Raw genomic sequence first — 13995 nt, forward strand, 5'->3', positions numbered from 1 at the left:
ATTTTACAGCACCAAGTTAAGCTTAGATGTATCCTGAGCAGTGAAAGGACCAGAATGCATAGTTTCAAAGGGCAGTTTTTTCCCTTGCTAAATCCCTAAGTTTATCCCTTAGAACCTACCAGCAATTTTAGCTATAATGTGAAAAAAAGTGTTTTGTTTTCTAGGACCTGATTTACGTAAATATGATACAAATAGGCTAAGTTGTCTTTTACCACGGGGTGCTTCCAGCTACAGAGAAATGCCGTACTCTGTCTTAGGAGCTATTTAGTACAAAGTGTTTACATGTATAATTTTAAGAGATTTGCAGTCATTAGTGCATATTCTAACTAGTTTGAAGAGTTTGGGGCCTATTGTATTTCATGGCTCCAAACTAAGTGGAAAATTTTTGTTTAATGAACATGTTCTAGTTATTCAGACTCTAACCTTTGGAATAAGAGTAAGTAAATGTAGACTCTAAAACCCTTTAACATTTTCCTTTCTTGAACAGTTGGCTCATCAACATTGATTATACTGTTTGATGCTATGTTATAAATTTAAAGTTTACATACTTTGTTCTAGGATTGGACAGTGATGTTTAGAATTTATTTTATTTTTTTGCCTAAAGCAGTTGGAAAGCCTGCCTTAATTAGGAGACCTGCATTTAGTAATTTCTAACAATAAAATTGCTAACCTTGTATGTATGTGTTTTTACAGGAGCTTTATTGCTGAAATGACCATTTATATCAAGCAGCTGGGCAGAAGTAAGTGTTTACAGCTTTCTTGGTGCTGTGCCTTTTTCAGATATAGTAGAAACCTTCACAGTAAAGTCTTAAGCCAAATAGATGTAAACTGTGTTACTGAAAAGGCATAGTGATCTGACATTGTGGAAGAGTAGTTTGGGTTTTTTAATGTGTGTATAGCTTTAGGTCAGTGTCAAACTCTCCATGCTCTGTGTAGCCCGTGCTGACCTTCAACTCCATTTGCTGGCCTCAGCATCCTGAGTATTGGGATTACAAGGGTATAGCAAAATTTCAAATTTAGTTTTTCTCTTGTAAAGTGTTGACACTTTTAATCTATGTAATAAACCTATAGTAGAAAAATTAACAGGAGAAGAACTATAACAAATTTAAAAATACGATAGCGGTATTCCACATACTACACTCAAGTAAGGGCTAGGCAGTTGAAGGTTACATAGAGCTAAAAAAAAAATGGATAGAACTTAGGCTTTTAGGTGGGAAGGAAGTGGCAGTGTGCTAGGAAACAGGTGAATACACAGTGAAATGCTGTTAGTGCAGATGAAGTCTCCAGCAGTCACTTGTGGCTGGGTGTCAGTCCTCAGTCTGACTCCCGTGAAGAGGTCTTTCTTCGCAAAGAGGAAATCAGAAAACCCTGTAAAACTGTTATAGTCACTATTTACTTAATTGATTTCTTTTATAGAAATAGATTGCTTTTACAAAGCAAATCTTCTAAGTTAATGTAATTCTATCTAGTTTTGTAGAGTACCAACACTGAAATATGCCAGAGAAATGTATTTTAAGGTGGCATACTTTGGGCTTACTAAGATATTTTAGTATCTTAGTAATTGCATGAAATAGAGGCTTATTCTCCAGTTCATGGAAAAAGTATCACACTAAAGCGATACTTCAAAGCTCAAATAATGGTAGGGTGACGAGGAATCTGCCAGTGTCCAAGAACTTTGAAATGTTTTCATCTTTCTATGCTAAAGCATTCTTTGAGTTTTAGATAAAGGTTGCTAGGTGAAATTTAGAAAGGAGTAAGTCAAATTATAGGATTAAAGGCCTACAGGGGATTGTCTATAAGTAAGATAGTCATAAAAAGTAAGATAGTCATAAAGTCAGGAAGTAAAGGTGAGACAGTTACCTTGAGGAAACACTTAAGGAATAGATTAGGATTATTCCTTCAGGAAGTTATAAAGGCCGTATGATGCCTGTAGTCTGTATTCTTAGGCGCCAAGGATGTATTATGTTGAAAGAAGAGATAACCCTGTGTACCTGGTTTTGTTACTGACTAGTATTGTATGACCTTCAATAAATTACACCTTACATCACAGGTTCAGTTTACTTACCTGGAAATTTAAAGAAAAGCCTTAAGGATTTCCTTCTAGTCTAAGAATTCTGCAATTTGCTAGTCATTCTGCTAATGATTTAAGTTTAACATACAGAAATTTTCATGGTGGAACCAAATTTTTAAGTGGTTGATCAGGAGATAATGTTGAATTTCTTATCCTAGACTATTTTTACTTTTCTTTGTTTTGTTTTGTTTTGTGGTACTGGGAATTGAACTGGGGACCTTGCACTTGCCAGGCAGGCACTTATGCCACTGAGCTATATCCCCAGCCCCTAGACTGTTTTTAAAAAGTTACTTTGAGTGGAGACATGAAACTTGCCTCAAGTTTAAGGCCACCCTGGGCTACACAGTGAGTTCAAAGCCAGCCTCCCCTGTATAGCGAGACCATCTCAAAAAAACAAAAATGTGGAGAAGGAACCATGAAGTGAAAGGGTAAAAGCATTCTGTCAACCCACTGACTGGATGATCAAGATTATTTTGACTAAGCAGAAAGCCTTTTTTTATATCGCTTCTTCGCTTTATAGGCATCTGTCCTAAAACTGAATAGTACCAGAGTAAAGGAGACTTTCTATTATGTATTAGTGTTTTTTGTAGTTACGAGTGTGAGTAATGATAGTTCCAGTCTAATGTTGGAATCAGAAGCTATGTCCCTCTGGCCAAATCCAACTTACTGCCTATGTTTGTAGGTAAAATTTTACTGCAATACAGCTACATTCATTTATGTCAGGCACATGAAACTTAGTGTAAAAAATCAGATGGTAAATATTTTAGGCTTTCCAAGTCACATGTTTCACTTTTTTTTTTTTTTGTCTTTTTGAGACAGGGTCTCAATATGCAGTTCAGGCTGGCCTTGAACTCACTTTGTAACCCAGGTTGGCCTTGACCTCCCAGTGATCTTCCTGCCTCAGCCTCCCGAGTGCTGGGATTACAGGCGTGCACCACCACATCTGGCTCTCACATTATTTTATTTTTATAGCTCATTTTTCCCCCTGGTACAAGGGATAGAACCTGGAGCTTTTACAGGGAGCTATAGTCTCAGTCTTTTTAATTTTTATTTTGAGACAAGAACTTGCTAAGTTACCCATGACAGATTCAATCTTAGAATGTTACTGCCCCAGCTTCCCAGAATATTTATAAATCTAACATAAAAATCATTTTTAGTTTCCAGGTACATAATTTGTATGGCACTAATATAAGTTTATCAGAGTAGGGCAGTTAGGACAAGACTTATGGCTTGCAGAGCCTTACTGATTTTTTTTTTTTGCTTTGCTGTGTGTTTTTGTTTTTTTTGTTTTTTTTGTTTTTTTTTTTTTTGCAACAAGATCTTGCTATGTTGCCCAGGCTAGCTTCAGACTCCTTGGCTCAAACCATCTCCTATCAGCTGCTTGAATGGCACATCCCTTTTCACCTATGAAACACTTACAGTTTCTGCCCTTGCTGGTTTTTTTGTTGCTTGTTTGGTTTTGGTTTTTTACACAGGGTCTCATTATGTAATTCAGTCTGACCTTGAACTCATTATGTAACCCAGGCTGGTCTCAAACAGCAACCCTCTCAGCTTTCCAGAGCTGGAGTTATCAACCCTTAGTAGAGGTTTTCTCTAAATAGCTACTTTGGACCCATTTTTTTTTTTTTTTTTTTTTTTTTTTTGGTCTTTTTGAGACAAGGTCTCGCTGTGCAGTTCAGGCTGACCTGGAGCTCACTTGTAGCCCAGGCTGGTCTCAAACTCAAGCAGTCCTCCTATCTCAGCCTCCCAAGTGCTGGGTTACAGGTGTGCACCTGGCCCAATTTTTTTAATTGTTTTATTTTTAGACTCTTCTCAAAAGTTCTGTTTTCTCATTTTAATACCAGGTTTTTGTTTTGTTTTGTTTTGTTTTGTTTTGTTTTGTTTTTCAAAAAAATTTCATTTTCTTCCTGTTTTAATGACAGCTTTGTTAAAATAGGTTATTTGCTTTCATCACGTTGGTTTGTGTTTTAGAATCAGCCTGTAATCAAAGTGGGTGGTTATTTGTAAGTTGTGGAATTGAGCATTTAGTTAATATACCCAATGAAAAGGAACTAAGACCTGTGGCGTACAGGGCTGCTTTGGTGCCTGTTTATGATGTTTCTTTGTTCTGGTGATTTATTCTTCTGTCTTTGGTAATCCTGACTTTACCTTGTAGGGATTTTTGCACGTGAACATGGATCAAATAAGAAATTGGCAGCACAGTCCTGTGCTCTCTCACTTGTCAGACAACTCTATCATCTTGAAGTGATTGAAGCTTACTCTGGACTTACAAAGAAGAAAGAAGGAGAGAGAGTGAGTCTTTAGATTTAGTATCCCAGTATGATATTGTAAGATCCATTGAGACAAGGGCTTTTTATTTAGAATGTGTTTGGCTATAGAAGCTTAATTTGTACAAATTAGAAGTCTAATTTGTATAGAAACGTAAGAATCTTCCTACATCAAGTGATAATATGACATTGACCTGAAAAATCTGTCCAATTTTCTCTGTTTAGTAGTGGGTAGAGAGTAAATAGTAATTGAAGCCATTGCCCTGAAACTGCTGGTTTAGGGTCTTAGTGTCAGGTTTATACAGTTAGCCCCACTCTAGTAGGTTTGTATTCGTGTGTGTTTTTCAGGATTGTCATTATCCTTTTTCTGTAGGTGGAGCCTTACAGAGTTAACATTTCTCCGGATTTAGAGCATCAATTGATAAATGTGATTCAAGAGCTAAATCTTGAAATCATGCCTCCAGTAAGTATACAGTTTTTTACTTTGCCTTAATGTGGAACTTGCGTGACTGAGCAAATAATTCATACCGTTTGTTTTTTTTCTCTCTCTTTTTATTATTTTTAATAGCCTATTGATCCTTCTATGCCGGTTATATTCAACACTGGGAAACTGGCTCACTTTGAACCATCTCAACGACAGAACCAAATAGGGGTGGTCCCTTGGTCACCTCCACAATCGAACTGGAATCCTTGGACCAGTTGTAACATTGATGAGGGGCCCCTGGCTTATGTGAGTGCAGTGTTTTTGAGATGAACATCCTGTTTTACTCCAAATATTCATTAGTTATGTGTAGGCAAGAAATGCATTCTGATTGAATTTGCCTTTCCATTTTACAGGCTACTCCGGAGCAAATAAGTATGGATCTTAAGAATGAATTAATGTACCAGCTAGAACATGATCAAGATTTGCAAGCAGTAAGTCTGAAGTATTTAAAATATGGTGCTTAGAGATTCATATTTTAGATGCATATGGGCAAGTAGTGAATATTCTTTTTTATTAGGGTAGACCAAAAGTAATTGTCACGTTGCTAATCTTAGTTAACTCTGAGGGCAATTGCTTGAAGTCCTGAGAAGAAATTTCACTTCTTGATGTAATTTAATGTGGAGAGAACTGGGTTAGTGATTTTTCAATATTTATTAGTTAAAGCATCTGTTTATTGTTACATTTTTTATATATTTATACATTAATTGTATATGACAAATGTTAAGGAAATATATACAGAAAGCTAGAAAAAGAAAGGTATCAAAAATGTCCTGAAATAACATTCTTTAGAAATTCAGTTAAAAGCAGTTTAACTAGAGATATTAAAAATACTCTTATGAAAATCAATACTAACGCATTGGAAAGATTTTATAGATTAGTTTCCTAAATAATTAAGACACTTGCTTCTAATGTAACTATTAGTAGAAATCTGACTACATATACAACTTTTCCTAACACAGGTTTTACAAGAGAGAGAGTCACTGCCTGTGAAGAAATTTGAAAGTGAAATTCTGGAAGCAATTAATCAAAATTCGGTTGTTATTATCCGAGGGGCTACTGGGTGTGGTAAAACCACACAAGTTCCACAGTTTATCCTGGATGACTTTATCCAGAATGATCGAGCAGCAGAGTGTAATATTGTTGTAACTCAGGTAAGTAGCAAGCTATGAGGTGTATGGACCGAGTTGGAGAGTTGACAGTGCCTAGAGGCCAGACTGTTACGTTTAAATCCTTTTCTAATTTCCAGGCTCATACATTGCCAAGCTAAACTGGAGTGTAGCTAAAGGTAGTCTTTGGGCCTAGAATCAAACTGAAGAATGAAAATTCTTTTTACTGCATTTCTTTTCAAAATAATGGCAATCCCTGTCTTGAACATTAGTGTTAAGGAGGAAACTTAGTCTGTGCAAGCATAGGCAAGCCAGCAAAACAGTGATGATTAACTTTTACTGAATGCTTACCTGTACTTCAGGATTTGTTTAAACAGTGGATTTTTTTAATTCACTGGAAGTTTATAATGACCTAAAATGTAAGTACTATTTTATTGTAGTTATCTTTCAAAAAGCTCCAAAGAAAATACATGTTAGCACAGAAAGTGATAGGACACAAAAAGTCATAGAACTAGTATTCAGAAGTAAGGTATCTTTGGGATTCTTAATGTATTGTACTACCTCACCAGCACTAAAGAGTGCTGGCAAGTTTGTGTTAGTGCTTAGGAAAAAACAGAGTAGCATCTTTAAACTACCTCAGGTTAAGCCTTTTCCCTTTGACTCTAACCCTGTACTTCTGGCACTTGAAAGGATGATACTACCAAAAGCCACATACAGACTTTGATAGAAATTCTTTTTTTTTTTTTTTTTTTTTCCTGTTTTGTTTTTTGAGTCAGGGTCTCACTGTAGTCCAGGCTGGTCTCAAACTCATGACATAGAAATTCTTTAGAGGAGCATAATCAGTATTTAGTTAGTGTCATGAACCTTGAAATATTTTTTTTAATGCATTTTATGTAAATGTGCAAACAAAATTCTGAAATAGAGGTATGTTTTATAAACATTGTATTTTATGAGACTTGGGTTTTTTTAGCCTGAAAAAAATTAGTGAGGGGAGTGGATATTAATATCCACTTTAAGATTATTGACTTTATAGGCTTGAGAAAATACCCTCAAATCTTTAAAAATTTGAAGTGCTCCAAAATTTGCAAATCCTGGAGCGCAGACATGTCACTGCAGTGGAAAATTCCACATTCCATTTTATTGTAGATTTCAGTAATAATAGAAGTACTCTAAAAATGCTTTATAGAATTACCTCTAGATTTTGTGTTTAAGGTGTAAAAGAAATGTAAATGAATTTAGTATTTGGTGGTGGTTGTTGAGGCTTTTGTTTGGTTTGGTTTTTTGGGTTTGCATGTTTTTGGTTTTTTTGGAGACAGGGTCTCACTGTAACCCAAGCTCACCTTGAACTTAGAGTGATCTTCCTGCCTCAGTCTCAGCCTCCCTAGTGCTGGGGTTACAGATGTGTGCCAGCCACCGTGCTCAGCAAATTTAATTTTTTAGGCCCGAGTTCTGTTCCTAGATTTGTCATTAAATACGTGGAAATATTCCAAAATTCAAAATACTTCTTATCCCAACGTTGGTTTATTTCTTTCAGTGCTGGAAATTGGTCCCATAGCCTGTGCCACATGCTAGGCAAGTGTTCTACCATTAAGTTATGTCCCTAGTCCCTCTACCAAGTATTTGATAAGGGATACTTGGTGCAATCCTTCGCTTTATTTTTTAATCTCCATGTTCTTTGGTTTCCCTTCCTATACCCCAAACTGGCTGTGAATCTTTCTGCCTTAAAGTGGAAGTTCCAGCCCCGAACACTGATGAGACAAAACATTCTTAGTTTTAATCTTACCCAGTCTTTCAGGAGGGAGTACCTTTTTAAAAGGCACCATTTGACAGGATAATTGAGTTCTCTCCTCTTTGTTTTTTGAAACAGGATTTCACCACATAGCCAGATTTCTTGAACTCATGGGTAACCCAGGCTGGCCTCAAACTTGGAGCAGTCCTCCTGTCTTAGACTCCTGAGTGCTGGGATTACAGGGGCTTACCATCACACTCAGCCTTAATTTTGTGTAACTTGCTTACTAGTTAGTGTCCCTTCACAAATAATTTGAGCATTGCCAGGAGTTTTATTTGTACAGCCTGGAACCTGGATGTCTCTGTGACATTGTACAACATTGAGCTTCAGAGTGGGTGGTGAGCCAAATACTGTGCTGCATTTCAGTATAAAAATAGCTTTCGTTTGCCAGACATGGTGGCACATGCCTGTAGTCTCAACATTCTGGGAGGTTGAGGCAGGAGGATTAAGTCTTAAACCAACCTGAGCAGTTTAGGGGGAAAAAAACTGTAAAAGTTACGGTTTTCTAAATGAAGAGAAATTGAATTAGTTTCTTTGTTTTTGCTTTTCCCACTTATAACATTTATTAGCAAACCTGTGAACTCACAGTGATCTCCTGCCTCAGCCTCCCAAATGCTGGGATTACAGGCATGCACTACCATGCCTGGCTCTAAGTGTATATTTTAATTTTATTTCTTATATGATAGAATTGCGGACTTGGAGATTTGAGACATTGGCTCTTTTTTACCACATATGGAATGTTTATAGCAGGTGCTTCTCTGATTCCTGCTAAAGGGTTTCCAGTAGCTTGGAAACATTGCTTAGCAAGACCTTGCAATCTGATTTTGTGTAAATGACTGGTTCTTTGAGATAGAATTCTCTTACTTAGCCCAGGCTGGCCTCGAACTGGCAGTGATCTCCTGCCTGAGCCTCCTGAGTGCTGGGGCCACCATGCCGGGTTCTACGGAAAGTTAATCATCCACAAGCACCATTCTTCTTCGTATAAGTTCTCACCCAGACTCAGTGAATCCTATCTGCGCCTTTGGACTATGCACACCTAAGCCACTTAATATTCTTATGTTATTTGGAAAACATTTGAAAATAAGTTACCTTTTTTTTGGTCTTTTTGAGACAGGGTCTCACTGTGCAGTTCAGCCTTGAGCTCACTTTATAGCCCAGGCTGGTCTCCAACTTGGAAAAATCCTCCTGCCTCAGCCTCCCAAGTGCTGGGATTATAGGCGTGCACCACCACACCTGGCTAGTAATCTTTTTAGATAAACTGCAGTTGTTGCTGGACATTTATTCTCAATTAGGATATAAAAGAATTTAACAAAGGTCAAGTTCCTCATGGAGTAGAACTACCCCAAGAAGGTTATGGTTAGGAGAGTAGTCTCCTGTCTCTCTTACTTTTCTCTCGTTGCTGGGACAAAATAACCTGACGCCCAAAATTAAGGAAGGAAAGGTTTATTTCGCTTACAGTTTGTGGAGGTTTCGGTCCATTCTTGGCAGATTACAAGGCAGAGTGGCACATGGCAGAGGGCTGCAGCTCATCGCGGCAGAACACAGCAAAAGCAGCAAGCACACACCAGGGCAGAATGGGGGAGGAATGGCCCCAAGCACTCTTTTCCTCTCCCTTACATATGCAAACTATCCACTCCAGGGCGTGTGCAGCTCTCACACCCATATTCAAACTCTAAAAGCCTGCCCCATGGCCGCATGAGGCTTGGGGGGGGGGGACACACAGACATAAACCATAACATCTCCCTTCATCACACTGCCTCCTTTTTGGTGGTACTTACGTTTTTGAGTTTCTTTTTTAAAGAACAGATAGTAGCTATAAGCCATCTTCTGTCCGTACCTCTTTTAGGGTCTGGTTGGAAACTATAAAGATAGCAAGCAAATTTGGAAGTAGTTCCAAGGTGATAAAATAATCAGTTTGCTCTAGTAACACATGAACATCTTAAACGAGTCAAATATTTAAAGTTTTACAGTCCATCCAGCTTTTGGTAAAAATCCTAAAAACTAGAGAAAAAACAAATGAAAAGGGGTGATAGTAGTGCTGACCATTTTACCTGTTGCTTATGGAATGCAGATGACTTTTGAAAGAACCCAGAACACTTCGTGATTATATGTTACACTTTTAATGGTACATCCTTTCCATATCTGCTGACTTAACATATATGGCAGAACTCCTTTTTGATATACGGAGCTCCTTTCTTCATGTGACATTAGTATTCATGGTTATTTAGGTGTGGAGTACTGCTTTTGTACCTGAGATGACCCATTTGATACCAGTGGATAGGGACATGTACCATGTAGTATGTTGTGTTGTTTTGAGACAGGGGCTTTCTGCGTAGTCCAGGCTGGCCTTGAATTCATCATAATCCCCCTGCTTCAGCCTCCTCAGTGCTGAGATTACAGACACACACCACCATGCCTGACTTTTTTTTTTCCCCTTTTTGAGACAGGTCTTGCTTTATAGTTCAGGATGATCCTCAATTCACTTTGTAGCCCTGATCAGACTCCTGAGTGCTGCTATCACAGGCATGTGCCACCACACCCAACAGTGTGTTAATATTTAATAAACAAGGGATCTAGGTTACAAGAGTTGAACCTTCAGAACTTAAGTATAGTTTCTGTAAAATTTGCTTATTTAAATTCTGGAGTTAGGGAGAAATTCAAGAAAATGGTGTCATGTCTTAGAAAAATTCATACACATTTTTGAGTAAGGTGTTTAGGTAGTTTAGTGTAAAAAACCTGGCATATTTAATTCAAGGTGCATTAGAACAGACAAAATTACTAATTCAGGAGAATTCTACACAATGTGTTTAACAAGGTGTCTTTTAATCTCTTGGTTATGTTGGAAACATACACTTAGCAGAGTTTCACTGAATTTGTAATCCTTCAGTCTCTTAAGTTTGCCTACACTTTTGTAGCTATAGCTTAAGCATGTTAAACTATAACAATAGTGTCCCACTAAAGAATATTTCATGTACTGTACTTAAAAGATAAGGAACACCTCAGAAACAAGTCACATAAAGTAATAAGGTCTAACACTTAAAACATTAACCTGTAACATTCTCTTTGGGTTGTATGACACAAATGTGCAGTTAAATGTTTGGTGATGAGTTAATAAGTGTACGAGAGAGAGTCATAGCAGAATCGGCAGAGGGGGTTATCCACCTTACTCCTGCTTTCCCTAGGGTCTCAAATAATTTCCTCAAGATGTGTCTTCGGTGTAGCAGGCAATTAGAAGAACCAGCTTTAGTGTGCTGTGCCTTCTACCCTACTGGAAAATAACTTGAATGCCATAGTTCTATACCAAAAAAAATTTTTTTCTTTTTCGATGTATGGCATAAAATTAAGCAGTAGCATTTTCTAATTTTTTTAAATAAATTTTGGACTTTTATAGGTATCATTGCTATTACTGTTTTTATTAATAACATAGATTTACTATAATTAACCATAATAAATAAGTGTAATCTTGTAACTTGTAAAAAAACTTTCCTTTTTTCTTGTTTTAGCCCAGGAGGATCAGTGCAGTTTCTGTGGCAGAACGAGTTGCCTATGAAAGAGGAGAAGAGCCTGGGAAAAGCTGTGGCTACAGTGTTCGATTTGAGTCTATACTTCCCCGCCCTCATGCCAGTATAATGTTCTGTACTGTAGGTCAGTGAAGTATTTTGGTCCTATTTGGAGTTTATATTGTCAGTTTGTAAAGAAAAGTTACTAACTAGATAAATACCTGAAAATAATGAGCAAATCTTAGAATTTTCACTGAAGTAGAACTTTTAGCAATTTGTTTTCTTCATAGAATATGACATACCTGCTGGTTGTTTTAACTTGAGAAAATGAAACCATGACGTTAATGAAAAACAAATGATATTTGAGGCTACCCAATTGCCTTTTTTATAATTTCAAGTATGTAAATGAATTCCTGAAATGCTGGGGGTTATTGAAGTATAGTTTTCTCAAAATTAGTTTCTTTGATTCTCTATCCCCCCCATGTCTAATTAACATGAAAACATATCCCTAGTTGTTCGTCTCATTTTCTTTTTAAGGTGTGCTCTTAAGAAAATTAGAAGCTGGCATTCGAGGAATCAGCCATGTAATTGTTGATGAAATACACGAAAGAGACATTAATGTAAGTAACTTGGGAGTTATGCTTTTTCTAAGTGAAGAGAAATTCAAAGTTTGTTTTCTCTTTTCCCATTCATACCATTTATCTATCAAACCTGTGACCTTTAGTCACTAAGATACATAATTCCGCCTTTTAGGGGGTTATATACACAAAATGCATTTTAAAAGTAAAGAACTCTTATTAGAAGGTATAATTCATGGTATAAGTAAGCATAAGTAATGGTACATGACTTGAGTGGTGGAATTTTTGTTTGTTTTCTTTTTGAGTTTTTTTCAGGGCATTGTCTTTTTGAGACAGGGTCTCACTGTGCAGTTTAGGCTGGCCTTGAATTCACTTATATATTCCAGGCTGGCTTTGAATTTGCAACGATCCTCCTGCCTCAGCCTCCCACGTGCTGGGTTACAGGCATGCACTACCACACCTGGCGCTTGTTTTCTTTTTTGAGACAGGATCTTACTGTATACTTTGGAGTGATCTTAAGCTTACTGTATAGCCCAGGCTGGGCTCTTAATTCGTGGTGATCCTCCTGCCTCTGTCTCTCAAGTGCCAGGACATCCAGCCAACTTGTGAAATTTTATATCTTTTCTTTTAATTGAAAGTTTATCTGATAAGTTTTTATTAGGTTTTCTTTTAACATGATTAACAATGGCTTTCTGATGTTAAAGCCCTAATTTTTTTAAGTGTCAGTAATAATCATGCCACAATTAGGAAGAAACTGGAATTGATTTTCTGTTGTTACCTCTTGGTCCTTGGCAAACCTGTATAAAGTCAGTTTACTATATAATTGTATAAAGTTTGACACCATAAACTTGTGGCTTTTTTGGTGTTTTTGAGACAGGGTCTCACTATGCAGTCCAAGCTGGCCTTGAGCTCACTTTGTAGCCCAGGCTGGTCTCGAACTTGAAAAGATCCTCCTGCCTCAACCTCCAGACTGCTGAGATTACAAGCAGCGTGCACCTCCACACCTGGCTTTGTGGCTTCATTTTATGTCCCCATTTACACCTTCAAATTTAGTCTACTTGAAAGGTGTCATTGTATATTTTGTTCATTCAAGCTGGTATTACATAAAATACTCTTTGGATTTGATTCTCTTCGGAAAGTACCTTTATAATCATTGTTACTATATTTTTTAGGTACAGCAAGTAAGAGTGGTTTGAGTGCTTGATCAATGCAATCACATATTTCCTCAGTAAAACTAAATTTTTCCTGTTTTTGTCCATAAGAATCTCTTAGCAACTTTCTGTTTGCATTGCGAGGATTGAGTTCAGGCCCTCACCAGAAGCTAGTGAAGTGCTCTACCACGAGCTATGCCTTTAGCCTTTTTTTTTTTTCTCCTGTGCCAAGATCAGACCCTGCTCCCCCCACCCACACCACCCCCGGTTTTTTTCCTGATGAACTTGACCTTAGTCCTTCTGTTTCCGAATTTCCTTATTTGCATATTATTAACATGTAAGTTGTGTTTGGGTTTTAATTATCTTAAGTGTTACAATAGTAATATCAGTGGATCATCATTACTGTCTGAAAAAGAAAGTAGCTTTTGAAGATTGTCTATATTAATGTACTATTCTCAATGAATTTTTCATTTAAAAAGTCTTTGTAGAAAATTTTTAAAAATGTTACTGTTTTTGATGTTTTGAGAGAGTTTTGCTGTGTAATCCAGACTGGCCTTGAACTCACTATGTAGCCCAGGCTGAACTTGTAGTGATCCTCTTGCCTCAGCTTTCCAAGTGCTGAGATTATAATCATGTGCCACCATGCCTGGCTAGAAATTTTTTTTTTGTTTGTTTTGTTTTGTTTTTCTCCGGTACCAGGAACCGAACTCACGACCTTGCGCTTACCAGGCAGGCTCTTTGCCGCCGAGCTAAATCCCCAGCCCCTTTCTAGAAATTTTTTATAGTCTCTTTTAGATGATCCTTACCTAAATTTCGTACTTTATATGAAAATTCTAACAACTTACAGACCACGTATTACAGATAATAGAATATAACAGTATGGTTGGATAAAAGATTAATATACAAAAGCCATTTATATTCTAAGCAAACAGAAAACAACTAAAAAGAAGGTACTATTATTGCAGTAGTCAGAGTATGGAATACTTAATAAAATTCAACAGAGACATGTAAGACCTATGGAGGAAAAATAGAATTTATTGTAAAGCACT

The 13995-nt window shown here is 37.1% G+C and overlaps 1 protein-coding gene across 2 annotated transcripts in view; it reads left to right on the forward strand.

Annotated features, from left to right (window-relative positions):
* Positions 1–13995, forward strand: part of Dhx9 (DEAH (Asp-Glu-Ala-His) box helicase 9) — a 45739-nt gene that overhangs the window by 13417 nt on the left and 18327 nt on the right. For both annotated transcript variants that reach the window (XM_005375015.2, XM_005375016.2), the window contains 8 exons: positions 694–740; positions 4227–4363; positions 4712–4801; positions 4907–5068; positions 5176–5253; positions 5782–5973; positions 11221–11362; positions 11755–11837. In XM_005375015.2, coding sequence (XP_005375072.1) covers positions 694–740; positions 4227–4363; positions 4712–4801; positions 4907–5068; positions 5176–5253; positions 5782–5973; positions 11221–11362; positions 11755–11837 — 931 coding nt within the window. The remainder of the gene's footprint in view (positions 1–693; positions 741–4226; positions 4364–4711; positions 4802–4906; positions 5069–5175; positions 5254–5781; positions 5974–11220; positions 11363–11754; positions 11838–13995) is intronic.

This window comes from Chinchilla lanigera, unplaced genomic scaffold (genome assembly GCF_000276665.1).
Source record: "Chinchilla lanigera isolate Chin_1 unplaced genomic scaffold, ChiLan1.0 scaffold00005, whole genome shotgun sequence".
NCBI lineage: Eukaryota > Metazoa > Chordata > Mammalia > Rodentia > Chinchillidae > Chinchilla > Chinchilla lanigera.